This window comes from Syngnathus acus, chromosome 22 (genome assembly GCF_901709675.1).
Source record: "Syngnathus acus chromosome 22, fSynAcu1.2, whole genome shotgun sequence".
NCBI classification, from domain to species: domain Eukaryota; kingdom Metazoa; phylum Chordata; class Actinopteri; order Syngnathiformes; family Syngnathidae; genus Syngnathus; species Syngnathus acus.
Genome location: NC_051106.1, coordinates 876,088 through 890,699, shown reverse-complemented (window position 1 = coordinate 890,699; position 14,612 = coordinate 876,088). Strand labels below are relative to the sequence as shown.

The window sequence follows — 14,612 nt, the reverse complement described above, 5'->3', positions numbered from 1 at the left end:
CCCGTCCGTCGGCCACCCCATCAGCTTGCATCTTCATCCATCCATCTTCTAAATATAATCTTCTGTGTGCTCCATTGGTGAGTCCAACGCGTTTGGAATGTTGCGAATGTATTTCATCTTCCATCCATCCATCCATCCATCCATCCATCCATCCATCCATCCATCCATCCATCCATCCATCCATCCATCCATCCATTTTCTGTACCGCTTTGTCCCCACGGGGGTCACGGGCGTGCTGGAGCCTATCCCAGTAGTCATCGAGCAGTAGGCGGGGAACACCCTGAACTGGTTGCCAGCCAATGGCAGGGCACACAGAAACGAACAACCATCTGCACTCGCTTCTCACACCCAGGAGCAATTTGGAGTGCTCAATTGGCCTACCAAGCATGTTTTTGGGATGTGGGAGGAAACCGGAGTGCCCGGAGAAAACCCACGTGGGCACGGGGAGAACATACAATCTCCACACAGGGAGGGCCGGAGGTGGAATTGAACCCGCGCCCTCCTAACTGTGAGGCGGACGTGCTAACCAGTGCATCTGTATTTCATCTTTCAAAGCAAAAACCCAGAAAAGAAACTTCGTGAAAAGACAGTGACAACACAGACAGGCTTCTCCCTCCGGAAGGGAAATGAACACTGCCCCCCCAAAAAAAACAAACGTCATTTCTCACTCTTGTCACACGATTGCATCTTTACGCACATTTGGCATCAATAAACTCGCCTTTCCTCCCAAGCAAGCTCATTAGGGAAGTTGTAAAAAGCCTGCGTATGTGTGTACGCGCCAGCACTTGTGTCCAAAGTTTCGACTTTCCTTTTAGCCCTCCTTTGACTTTTTTGACCTTCAACAACGTACACAATGAAGCAGATTGTAAACTTTTCAGTGTGGACCAGCTTTTATTGCACGCTTATCAACTCGAAATCACTCGTGGAGTGTGTGCGCGTGTGTGTGTGTGAGAGAGAGCTGTGCCTGAGCCCCGGGATGGGCATCATACATCATAGTTCTACTGTATCAGATAGCTTATCGCGAGCACGCACACACGCACACACATGCGCACTGGGAGTTATTATTGTTGGTGTTTTTTTTTATTTATTTGAGACTGCAAGCTAAAACATAGATTGGATGTGATTGTCAAGTAGTTTGCAAGGAAGCATCCTGTTGGTTTATCATGTCCACGTTAGCAGACAATTGTGCGTGTGTATGCGTGCGTGTGTGCGTGCGTGCATGAGTGCGTGTGCGCGTGTGGTTATGAGTATTTGGGCATGCACATTTTCAAAAAAGACAATTAAAACAACTACCTATTGTTTGACTTTGAAATGCATCATTGAGCGGACTTGGTGACCCGCGCACATGCATGCACGCATGATGCATTTGCAATATTAACAGTCGTTTTTGTGTTTTGCGCGCGCGCACACACACACACACACGTTTGAACACGCGCGCACTTGTTGCTCAGCGCTGAGAGCATGACCGCGGGGCTTTTATCATTTGCGGACTTTTCCTTCTTTTATTTTGTTGTTTTGAAGTCTCGGCGGTGCTCTTAGTGCGCCTTTATTTGAATGAAGATAATGATGACGACGATGAAGGTGAAGTGTACCCGGTATCATCATCGGGCGGTGGCGGGGACGAGCTTTCGGACGAGCTTTCGGACGAGCTGCCCGATGAGCTGCCCGATGACATCATGATTGGCGATTCAAGGCACAGGAATAAAAGGGGGAGAGGGCGGGGGTTTCGATTTGGTCTAATGAGATCTGCGGGGACCTCACAAACACTTCGGGCCACGAAGACGCACACGCGCCGTCTCGGCACCCGCGCGTCCGTCTGCTCACGATGCAAATTATTGCACACGACCGCCTTCTTCGACTTCCTGTTGGTCTACTTCCCGTTTTCGCTCTGAAGTAGGGATGGGCGGATCGATACTAAAATATCGATATATCGATCCAGGCTGCTCATTTTTGAGTATCGATCTCCCTAGCTAAAATATCGATACTTACAATTATTTAATTATATTTTCCCTCATTTTTTTCTGCTCCAATTTGACGACTTGCACTCATGCTAGCACTACTTTTCCTTCCGCCTGCTGCACCGGCGTGTCCTGCTCTGCACTGCTCCCGCCCCCTTTTCTCACAAGCCAAGCCCTCCTCCTCCGCCCCCCTTTCCAATCCAAACACAAACAAGCATGGCCACGGCGGCGGCCCAGTCCGAACGTAAGAGAAGTCTGGTTTGGAGGTATTATATTTTAGTTAATAACAACGAGGCAAGATGTGAAATATGTCACAAAACGATTAAATATTGTGGCAACACCACAAACTTAACAAAACATTTAAGTAAAATTCACCCCACGGTTCGTGAAGAGCTGCAGTTGAAACGTGCCGCAGACACTACTAAGGCAGCGACGGAAAACCCTGCAGCCACACCGAGGCTACAGCGTTTCAGAAAGGCAAGACATATCCAGGTATCAGGTGCTAACCAAAAATCGTAAGCATTTGTGGTTGATGTGCTATTTGAAGCAATAATTACTGCGTCATCTATAAATAAAGTTTTCCCCTTTTCAATTTGTGGTCGAACGCCATACGTTTTATTTGTAACTCCACTTCCTATAAACAACACTAAAGTATTACAATATTAAATGTAAGTATCCAGTGGCTTTACAAATTGATAGTTTTGCTGCTCATGACGATTAAGCCCTGTATCTCTGTTGGTACCATGTCTCTTTTTACAATATACTAAAAGACAAAACTTTTTCCTAACAACAGAGAGAGAGAAAAGTAAAGAATAGCTCCTTTTAATTAAAGTTATACTATTAATATGCATCTTCCATTAATGTTTTTCTAAAAAGATTAATAATTCATGTACATGACGTAATACTTTTTTCTACAAAATTCAATAGATGAGTCTCCAAGAGCAAGTATCATTTGCAGTGAAACACCTGCTGTAGTATACAAATGTGCAGGTCAATAGTCACATGTAAGGCACAAAATATTGATGCAGCATGCCACTGCATTTAAATTGGGTTTTTTGGCGGGAAATTACACTTCCGGTATCGATATCGGATCGATATCGGGTAGTTTTGGGCAGGAAATACTTGGTATCGGATCGAATCCAAAATCATTGGTATCGCCCATCCCTACTCTGAAGTGACTCGAGTGAGTGTACTTCAGGGCAAATGTCACCATTAGCTTCCGCCAGCTCGCTGCGGCATTAGCATGGTCCCGCTCATTGTGATTAGCGTAGCGTAGCGTGCGGCTAACCTGAAAAGCTGCCCGACCTCACTGGTTCCTCTTGTCCTGTGCAATGTGTGTTTGTCACGCCAGGCTGACTCAACCTCTGTGTGTGTGTGTGTGTGTGTGTGTGTGTGTGTGTGTGTGTGTGTGTGTGTGTGTGTGTGTGTGTGTGTGTGTGTGTGTGTGTGCGTGTGTGCGTGCGCGCGCACATACATACACGTGTGTGCGTGCGCGCGTGCGTTGTGCGTGCGGCTTTGCTTGTTTCAATGTGTCCGAGTCTCACCGGTCTTCTTCTGTCCTGTCCTGTGCTTTCTCCCTCCCCGTGTGTACGTGCGTGTGCATGTGCGTTTGCACGTGCGTGCTGGTGTGTGCGCGCAGCCATCGGCGGCCAGAGGAGGAGGACCCCCGGCGCGTTGGCCTCGGACATCTTTGAACCGCACCTGGGCAGCCACATCCTGCAGGTAGGAAGGGCCCACAAACGTCGCAGTATTTCCCCCCCATCGCCGGCTTATTTTACCCAGGTGTTTAACATCTTTTTTTTTTTCTTGTGACCAAAAACCTTTGTTTATAATTTGTCACCGCAGTTCTAAGAATGTTTGCTGTGAGCTGCAGTTTTTCCTCTTTCAGCAATCCACCCTTATTCATTTTTTTGATGGAGCCAATCCCTTTTTTGACCAAACAGACAACGATAGCGAGAGCGGACAGCGTGACCAGGTCACATGATCAAACAGAAGCGACAGCGGGTGAACGAGCGCGGCGTGACGAGCAGAGGGCGCCGCGGTCGCCTCGCTCTAATCCCCCCGATGTGCTTGACATCCCATAATATATCGTCATGATCCCCCCCGAGAGTTTCCGCGGCAACCCCGCCGTGAAGAAGTCCTGATTGAAGCCCCACCGCGTTTGGAAGTGACACCCGCAACGTGTGTTTTTGTCTTGTGTGAGGTGTCTTTTATTTGCGACGTTCAGTAGCGCTGATTGCCCACCGTCACGTGATGAACAGCATATTTGGCAACATAAGACAAAGAGAATGGCACTGTATATCAAACAAGCACATTCCGTCACTTTTTGTATCTTAATGCATCTTTGGGCAGCCAAAGATGCCGCCATGTTGCTGCTCGCCTCCTATCGGAAAGACTCAAAATATTTGGGAGGGCTTTTGGTAAGATGCCCTGTATCGATAGCATAGGCTACGCTCCGGCGTTGACAAAAAATACAAGATAGTTTGAGAAACGAGCAAGTTGCGGTTTGTTCTCGGTGCCTTTGATGGGAAAGTCGCCCCTGCCAACATGGCTGCCTCGTAGCCGGGCGCTGGCTGCTCCATTGCGCCGTGTCCATCTGTGATTATTGTGCATTTCGCTGCTCCAACCGACGGTGATCGACCAATCGGAAGCCAGCATCTGGGGTCATGGACTTAACATAGCAACAAATGCTATTTTAGCATTCACGGGAATCGTTTTTGGACAATTCTGCCGATTTCCAGACATATTTGCGCAAATAATGACATTAAGAGTACAACATGAGGCAAATGCCATCAACAGCTTGTATGAGGAGACGGAGGTGCGCCTTCATGGACAATGACCAGATAGCAAGCGTGTGAGTTAGTGTGTTAGCTGGCAGGTCAGCTAGCACCTAAGCTAGTGTACACCGCCTCCGCCGTCGGTGTCATCTTCATTAAGACATCTGGCCTCCGGGTTTAATCTCCCCCGCTCAGCGCGTCGCTAAGCGAGCGGCCGGCATTCATTAGCGCCGCGCTCGGACACGATCAATCACGCTGCCTCGCTCGCGTTCTTCAAATGTCATCCCCAAACTTCTCACAATCAATTAGGCCAACGATTAATGAGGCCAATTTGCAGACACGGCCGCCGCCGTCCCTCGTGCGTAAAGGTTAATATATGGACGTTTACATTTACGTGTAGGTGAGCGGGGCAACGCTCGTGAGCGCGCCGGCATGATTGTACGCGTGTGCGGCGTGGCGCGGACCAAAGACACTTCTATGCTAGTCTTTTTAAAAAAATTTTTTTTTTAGTCACATATGCAGAGATTTTTGCTATTCATTTTTTATCACTATTCTTTAAGACGTGACACCACATCCAAGCAATTTCCCCCTTTTAGGAAAAAAAAATTAAACACAAACCTTTGGTGGCATTTTTGAAGAGCGCCAAATTCAAATCATGAAATAAAAAGGCAACCAAGCGTTGCCTTTCCAGGGCGTCATTGCCGTTTGCGCCAAAGTGCCCCGAGTGGGTTTGCTGGTGCGCCTCGTTTGGATGCTTTTTGCTTTGGCCGCGCAAATGACGATTCTGCTAGCAAGCCTTTTCTGTGTCAAATTCCTCCACATGCTCATCAGAAAGCTGCTTAAATTGAGGAAAGATATTAGGAGGTGTGCTTCGACTGTCATCCAGGAAACGACAAGGGATGTACGTGCGCGTGTGTGCATGTGTGTACTCTCTCGCTCTCTGTCTCTCTCTCTCTGTCGCTCCCCCCTTCCTTCACTTCAGTAATGTGTGTCGCCCTTCATCCATCTGTAATGGCTCTCCGTGACTCTCATCCTCTCCGCTGTTATGTGCTGCAGCAGCTGGCAAGGGCGCTCCCCAGAGGTGGGCAGGGAGGGGGAGGGGCGGGGCGGGGTTGTCGGCTTTATGGCTTGGCTCCTATCAGCAATCTGTTGCCCGCGTCCATCCGATTTGTTGCGTTGTGGAGTGCCCCGACATTCTCGCGCTGTTTGTTTCGTCCTTGCCGGGGCGCTGGATTGTTGCCCTTAATGCCTGAAGCAACTTTTGGTTGGAGCAACTTTTCACAGCGCTTGGGGCGGCTTTTTGCCAAAAAGAGCACCTGGCGACTTTTGCCACGGAAGCTGCTGTGGCGACGCTCTTTCACTTATTTGTTGTCAATTTGTCATAAAATTTTTGCGACACCTTGTTATTGTTGTATCATGTTTGGTGAGGTCACAAGGCCAAATCAAGCTTCCTCAAACGTGTCGTCACTCAAACGTCTGGTTGTGCTTTCACCTTGGTGGAATGTCATTTCTTCTCCACTTTCTTTCTTTCTGTCTGTCTTTCTTTCTTTCTTTCTTTCTTTCTTTCTTTCTTTCTTTCTTTCTTTCTTTCTTTCTGTCTTTCTTCCCTCTCTCTCTCTTCGGCTAATCAAAACGCATGAAGGCCGTCAGGCCAAATGAAGACAAATGGAGCACAGCGCCGCTTTGGACTCATTAGCCGTCCGGCGACGCCCTCCTCCTCCTCCGCACACCCACTTGCCGCCTTGTGCGACGACTCAATTTGGATGCCAGCGCGACAGCACTGCCGCTGGCCTCTCAGGGGAATGAGCCATGCTGCCCCAAACCCAATGGGTTCTCGCGAGCGGACTTGCAGTTCTGCCTGTGATCATCTGTGGTAGTAGAATCAATCCTTAAGGGGAATGAGTTGTCATTTACAGATGCAGATATTTTGCTTTTGAAGTGATTTCCAAATATGTGCGAGCCCATCGACCGAGTCATCTTTTGGGGATGCGATAGCGTGAAATATTAGCATCGGCACTTCTCACCATTAATCATCAATAATGGTGATTAGCGTGAGTCGTGTGACTGATGAGTCGTCAGGACGTCCGCTTCCTGCCGCTACGTCAATGCTAGGCTAGCGTCACGCCGCATCCATCAATTCGGTGTGGCCGTTTAACTTTCTCGCTAATCTTAAAGGTGATATCGAGACTGTGTACCCAATACACTGCTTGATATCCTGATGATTAGCAAAGTGCTTTACAACTCCCTTGTCTGTGTCTAAATCAGGCTCCACAGACACACACTCCCTGTGCTGTATGACCACAACACACTCTACATGTAGATATACACACAAACATGTACATTCTTACTGTTTAAACCAGGGCTGTGGACTCGGTCGGATTTTTGCACCGAGTCCGAGTCCGGCCTCTTGACCACGAGCCCGAGTCCGGCTGTCCATTTTTTCTGTTAATTCATGTGACTGCTTAGTCTTTATTCAAGGCTAATTTAGATCAAAATCTAAATAATTACAACAGTTTTGTGATGGCTTTGTCTTTATTAAACATATAAACGAATACAATAAACAGATACTTTCAAGTTTTAATCATTAATTACACCATTATAGCTCAGACATTTATCTAAACACAAATAATTAGTGACGACCCCACAACTATCGAAACACATCAATGATATAAGCTGGGTGACATAATCGTCCTTGACATTGGTACATAATGTAAACATTAGCCTAAGTGCAACTCAACGTGGCCGCATTGATCGTAACTTACGCTCCGTTTGCCCCCCAAATCTAGAGGCAAAACATTGTTCTCTCGCTGCTCCCGGGTTCTTCCATCTTGGCTGCGCGCGGGGCATTGTGGGTCTTGTACGTGCACGCACGCAGGCAGGCAGGCGCGGGCGCGCACGCAACAACTAAATTTGTCTTCATAACAAGCAAGCAGGGCTGTGGACAATATTCCTACGCGGATTCTCAGCAGGATGATGAAAATAAAATTGAACGTATTTTTTTTATTGTCGGACTCGGTGGACTCGGTCAAAATCAGCACCGAGTCCGAGTCCGGCAAAAAAATGACCGAGCCCGAGTCCCCGAGTCCGAGTCCACAGCCCTGGACACTGCATGACAGTCACGATATGCTACGCTAATATGATGTAAGGCTCATTAATTGTGCCTGAAGACAAGACAGACACGACACTGAAAATGTGTGTGGGTGTTTGGTGGAGGATGTGTCTATTTAAGTGTCTGAATGTGTGTGTGTTTTCAAAGAACACACAAACGCAACGCAAGAGTGACGTTCAGTGTTTTGGATGCGTTTGGTAGGGTATGCTGAGGTTAATGTGACGACAAGAAGGAGATCGTTTAAGGCAGGGGTTCTTAACCTTCGAATGATTCCAGACCCCCAATGGATTGTCCAATATGGTACCATACCCCCTTCACTTGACTGTTGAAATAATTATTAACCCTAACCCTAAAAAGAAGAGCAAGAAAGAAGAAAGAAGAGCTTTTGACCTCATATTTACTTGCCTTATTATTCCTTCTGTGTTAATATTTTCCTTAGGGGAGGATGGGTGTGTTGTGGTGTAGTGAGTGTGATGCAGGACAAAATAACTACTGTGGTGTGGGAGTGAGGCGTGAATATGAATGTTGTGGGTGAGGGGGCGGACGGCTTTTTGACGCTACAGCGATGTTGTGGTCAGTTATGCTGCTTGTGGTCCCGCCAGAGCTCAGCTGATGGCCACAACACCCACTGCCTGTGCTGTCAGTGCTGCCAACTCTACAGATTAATCGTTAGGTCTGCAGATTTTTACGTTCATTTGAGATTGTCAGATTTTAACTACTTACAAGCATAACGACAGTGAACAAGAACATGAGCATAACTAAAAAAAATAACCTGTGAACAATAATAGGTACAAAATAGAAGAAAATAACGAGAGATACTAAAAAAATACCTGATTACGAGAGATCGAGTCCCATACCCCCAGCATTTGGGTCCCATACCCCCAAGGGGTATGGATACCCCCGGTTAAGAACCCCTGGTTTAAGGCGTCCATCCTTGAGTTTGCGCCTTTGAGCGGCAACACCTTTAACAAGCCAGCAGGTGTCATGTGACCTGTCAATATTTCACAGGTCATAGCTAACGCTAAAAGCTGCTTTTCATTGTTGAGCGATAGCAAAGCTTCCTCTTCTTTGCGCGTTTCAAAGGCGTTAATTGTCATCGACTAACAACGGACCAGTCGCTGGCCAAAGTCAAAGTACATTTGGAGAGCAATCTACTGGTCGCCATCCATCATTGGAACCTATTGAGATGGCGGATTGGTTGCTTGTAACGTGATGATGAGTGTGTTTTTGCTTTGGCGTCCTCTTGCTCGCTGTGTCAACCCCATCTTGGCATTATTGACCGTTGGCCTTTTCTGACTTTGTTGTGCTCTCACCTCGCTCGCCCCCTCCCTGCTCGCCTGGCCTCCCGCCCGCAACCCCCCCCCCCCCCCCCCCCTAACCCTAACCCTAACCCCCCACAAACGATCAATAACTTCATCCTGATCGTTCTATCGCCAATCAGCAGCAAGTTGGCCTTTTGGACTTGGCAGTGATGGCGCAAAAGTTGACCTTTGCGGGACGAGCGTCAGGAAGTGCCTCAGCGAGACAGGAAATAGAGGAATGCAGGAAGTACGTGACCTGCTCTGATTTCAACTTCCAAATGGTTCTGGTTGAAATCCGCCGTTGGGCTTTCAAATCAGGTTTGTGCTCTGGAGGCTTCACCTTCCGCCCGGCCGGAATCGGGCAAGGCAAGGACATTTCTTTGGTTCTTCCTCATCTTGTGCGCCCATCTTCTCCCTGAATTGCTTTTAATCACACCTGCTAGTCCTGGCTTGATTTCTTTACTTGTGCCTTTTGCATACATCACATCCTTTTCTTTTACCATTCATTTCACATGGATACACACACACACACACACACACACACACACACACACACACACACACACACACACACACACACACATTTTCCATTTGTCACTACGAGGCAGCTCAACAGTAACATTGAAACAGTCTGTTCTGAATGGTTAAAAGATGGCCTCATCTTCATTGCGCGTATGAGGTTGGGCGATCGATGCAGTAATCTGCAGAAGGAAGGTGGCAAGCAGCGAGAGAGTGAGAGAAGCGTTCGGCAGCACTCTCAATCAATGGCACGACTTTCCTTTATAGTCCAAATGTCCTCATTTGGACCCTGCGTGCGCGTGCAGGTGCATGTCACGCTGCCATCTGTGGGTGGAGGAATCTGATGTCAACACACCACTTTGATCACAATCAATTATTTATCACTGGTGTCGGCTAGCACTCTTAGCTAATGCTAATCTGTACTAATACCGTTAGCCAAGTCGAGTCTGCATGATGTTAAAGACTAATGGCTATTGTGAAAATGTGCTCGCTGCGGTGACGTTGCATACTGATGCTAATCTGGGCAAAAGCTGCTAGCGATCGCTAATTCATGCTGATAATGTTTGACACGGGCAAATAACCTTTATATATATACATACACACACACATAGTATATATAGTATATACAGGACTGTCTCAGAAAATTAGAATATTGTGATAAAGTTCTTTATTTTCTGAAATGCAATTAAAAAACCAAAAATGTCATACATTCTGGATTCATTACAAATCAACTGAAATATTGCAAGCCTTTTATTATTTTAATATTGCTGATTATGGCATACAGCTTAAGAAAACTCAAATATCCTATCTCAAAATATTAGAATATCATGAAAAAGTAAACTAGTAGGGTATTCAACTAATCACTTGAATCGTCTAATTAACTTGAAACACCTGCAAGGGTTTCCTGAGCCTTGAAAAACACACAGCTTGGTTCAGTAAATTAAATCACAAGTATGGGGAAGACTGCTGATCTGACTGCTGTCCAGAGGACCGTCATTGACACCCTCCATCATGAGTGTAAGACACAAAAAGAAATTTCTCAAAGAGCAAGCTGTTCACAGAGTGCAGTTTCAAAGCACATCCACAAAAAGTCTGTTGGAAGGGGGAAATGTGGCAGGAAACGCTGCACAACAAGAGAGATGACCGCGGCCTTAACAGCATTGTGAAGAAGAGTCGCTTCCAGAATTTGGGGGAGCTTCAAAGACAGTGGACTGAAGCTGGAGTCCAAGTATCAAAAGCCACTGTTCACAGACGTGAACATACAATAGCCGTATTCCCATGGTCAAGCCACTTCTGAAGCATCTGACTTGGGCTATGGAAAAGAAGCACTGGACAGTTGCAGAGTGGTCCAAAGTCTTCTTTTCAGACGAAAGCAAGTTTTGTATTTCATTTGGAAGTCAAGGCGCCAGAGTCTGGAGAAAGGCTGGAGAGGAGCAAAATCCAAGTTGCTTGAAATCCAGTGTGAAGTTCCCACAGTCAGCGATGGTTTGGGGAGCCATGTCAGCTGCTGGTGTTGGTCCACCGTGTTTCATCAAGTCCAGAGTAAATGCAGCTGTGTACCAAGAGATTTTAGAGCACTACATGCTTCCGTCTGCTGAAAAGCTCTATGGAGATGATGATTTCATTTTCCAGCATGATCTGGCACCTGCCCACAGTGCCAAAACCACCAGTAAATGGTGTACTGACCATGACATTACTGTCCTCGATTGGCCTGCCAATTCCCCTGACCTGAACCCCATAGAGAATTTGTGGGGTATTGTGAAAAAGAAGCTGAAAGACACCAGACCCAACAATGCAAATGAGCTAAAGGCCGCTACTGAAGCATCCTGGGCATCCATAACACCTCAGCAATGCCACAGGCTGATTGCCTCCATGCCACGCCGCATTGATGCAGTAATCCATTAAAAAGGATTTCCAATCAAGTACTGAGTGCATTAATGGACATTTTCCAATGTTTGATTTTGTTTTGCTGTTATAAATCTTTTTTTTGCTTGGTCTGAGGAAATATTCTAATATTTTGAGATAGGATATTTGAGTTTTCTTAAGCTGTAAACCATAATAATCCATTCATCCATCCATCCATCTTCTTCCGCTTATCCGGGTTCGGGTCGCGGGTGCAGTAGCTTTAGGAGGGACTCCCAGACTTCCCTCTCCCCAGCCACTTCATCCAGCTCATCCCGGGGGATCCCAAGGCGTTCCCAGGCCAGCTGAGAGACATAGTCTCTCCAGCGCGTCCTGGGTCATCCCCGGGGTCTCCTACTGGTGGGACATGCCCAGAACACATCCCGAGGGAGGCATCCAGGAGGCATCCTGATGAGATGCCCGAGCCACCTCATCTGGCTCCTCTCAAGTGGAGGAGTAGCGACTCTAATCTGAGTCTCTCCCGGATGACCGAGCTTCTCACCCTATCTCTAAGGGAGAGCCCGGACATCCTGCGGAGAAAACTCATTTCGGCCGCTTGTATCCGGGCTCTCGTTCTTTTGGTCACGACCCATAGCTCGTGACCATAGGTGAGGGTAGGAGCGTAAATCGACGGGTAAATTGAGAGCTTCGCCTTTCGGCTCTCTTCACCACGACGGACCGGTACAGAGTCCGCATTACTGCCGACGCTGCACCGATCCGCCTGTTGATCTCCCGCTCCATCCTCCCCTCACTCGTGAACAAGACCCCAAGATACTTGAACTCCTCCACTTGGGGCAGGATCTCATCCCCGATCCGGAGAGGGCATTCCACCCTTTTCCGACCGAGGACCATGGACTCGGATTTGGAGGTGCTGACCCTCATCCCGACCGCTTCAAACACTGCTGCGAACCGCTCCAGCGAAAGCTGGCGATCACGGCCTGAAGAAGCCAACAGCACCACGTCGTCTGCAAAAAGCAGAGACGCGATGCTGAGGTCCCCAAACCGGACCCCCTCAACGCCTCGGCTGCGCCTAGAAATTCTGTCCATAAAAATTATGAACAGAATCGGTGACAAAGGGCAGCCTTGGCGGAGTCCAACCCTCACTGGGAACAAATCCGACTTACTGCCGGAAATGCGGACCAGACTCTGGCATCGGTGATACAGGGACCAAACCGCCCTTATCAGTTGGCTCGGCACCGCGTACTCCCGAAGCACCCTCCGCAGAACCTCCCGAGGGACACGGTCGAACGCCTTCTCCAAGTCCACAAAACACATGTGGACTGGTTGGGCAAACTCCCATGCACCCTCGAGGATCCTGCCGAGGGTGTAGAGCTGGTCCACTGTTCCACGGCCAGGACGAAAGCCACACTGCTCCTCCTGAATCCGAGGTTCCCGTCGGACCCTCCTCTCCAGCACCCCTGAAGAGACCTTACCAGGGAGGCTGAGGAGTGTGATTCCCCTGTAATTGGAACACACCCTCTGGTCCCCCTTCTTAAAGAGGGGAACCACCACCCCAGTCTGTCAATCCAGAGGCACTGTCCCCGATGTCCACGCAATGTTGTAGAGGTGTGTCAGCCATGACAGCCCCACAACATCCAGAGCCCTTAAGAACTCCGGGCGGATCTCATCCACCCCCGGGGCCTTGCCACCGAGGAGGTTTTTAACTACCTCAGTGACTTCGACCCCAGAGATTGGAGAGTCCGCCTCCAGGTCTCCAGGCCCTGCTTCCACAATGGAAGGCGTGTAGGTGGAATTGAGGAGGTCTTCGAAGTATTCTCCCCACCGACTCACGACGTCCTGAGTTGAGGTCAGCAGCACGCCATCCCCACTGTAAACAGTGTTGACGTTGCACTGCTTCCCCCTCCTGAGACGCCGGATGATGGACCAGAATTTCCTCGAAGCCGTCCGGAAGTCATTCTCCATGGCCTCGCCAAACTCCTGCCACGCTCGGGTTTTTGCCTCAGCAACCGCCGAAGCCGCGTTCCGCTTGGCCATCCGGTACCTGTCAGCTGCCTCCGGAGTCCCACAGGCCAAGACGGCCCGATAGGACTCCTTCTTCAGCTTGACGGCATCCCTTACCGCCGGTGTCCACCAGCGGGTTTGGGGATTGCCGCCACGACAGGCACCAACGACCTTACGGCCACAGCTCCGGTCGGCCGCCTCAACAATGGAGGCGCGGAACATGGTTCAATCGGACTCAATGTCCACCGCCTCCCCCGGCACGTGGGAAAAGCTCTGCCGGAGGTGGGAGTTGAAGCTCTTCCTGACAGGGGATTCTGCCAGACGTTCCCAGCAGACCCTCACAGAGCGTTTGGGTCTGCCAGGTCGGACCGGCATCTTACCCCACCATCGGAGCCAACCCACCACCTGGTGGTGATCAGTTGACAGCTCCGCCCCTCTCTTCACCCGAGTGTCCAAATCATGCGGCCGCAAATCCGATGACACGACTACAAAGTCGATCGTCGAACTGCGGCCTAGGGTGTCCTGGTGCCAAGTGCACACATGGACACCCTTATGTTTGAACATGGTGTTCATTATAGAAAATCCATGTCGAGCACAGAAGTCCAATAATAGAACACCACTCGGGTTCAGATCGGGGGGGGCCGTTCCTCCCAATCACGCCCTTCCAGGTCTCACTGTTATTGCCCACGTGAGCATTGAAGTCACCCAGTAGAACGATAGAGTCCCCAGAAGGAGCGCTCTCCAGCACTTCCTCCAGGGACTCCAAGAAGGGTGGGTACTCTGAGCTGCCGTTTGGTGCATAGACACAAACAACTGTCAGGACCCGTCCCCCCACCCGAAGGCGGAGGGAGCCTACCCTCTCGTTCACCGGGGTGAACCCCAATGTGCAGGTGCCCAGCCGGGGGGCAATAAGTATACCCACACCTGCTCGACGCCTCTCACCGTGGGCAACTCCAGAGTGGAAGAGAGTCCAGCCCCTCTCGAGAGGGCTTGTACCGGAACCCAAACTGTGTGTAGAGGCAAGTCCGACTGTGTCTAGTCTGAACTTTTCTGCCTCGCACACCAGCTCGGGCTCCTTTCCAGC

At 49.1% G+C, this 14,612-nt stretch overlaps 1 protein-coding gene across 4 annotated transcripts in view; it reads left to right on the top strand.

The window, feature by feature from the left end:
* LOC119116691 (neuronal PAS domain-containing protein 3) overlaps positions 1-14,612 on the top strand; it is an 81,818-nt gene that overhangs the window by 24,185 nt on the left and 43,021 nt on the right. For 3 of the 4 annotated variants that reach the window (XM_037242315.1, XM_037242318.1, XM_037242316.1), the window contains exon 4: positions 3,598-3,680. The exons of the other annotated variant lie outside the window; for it this stretch is intronic. In XM_037242315.1, coding sequence (XP_037098210.1) covers positions 3,598-3,680 — 83 coding nt within the window. The remainder of the gene's footprint in view (positions 1-3,597; positions 3,681-14,612) is intronic. 4 annotated transcript variants of the gene reach the window in all.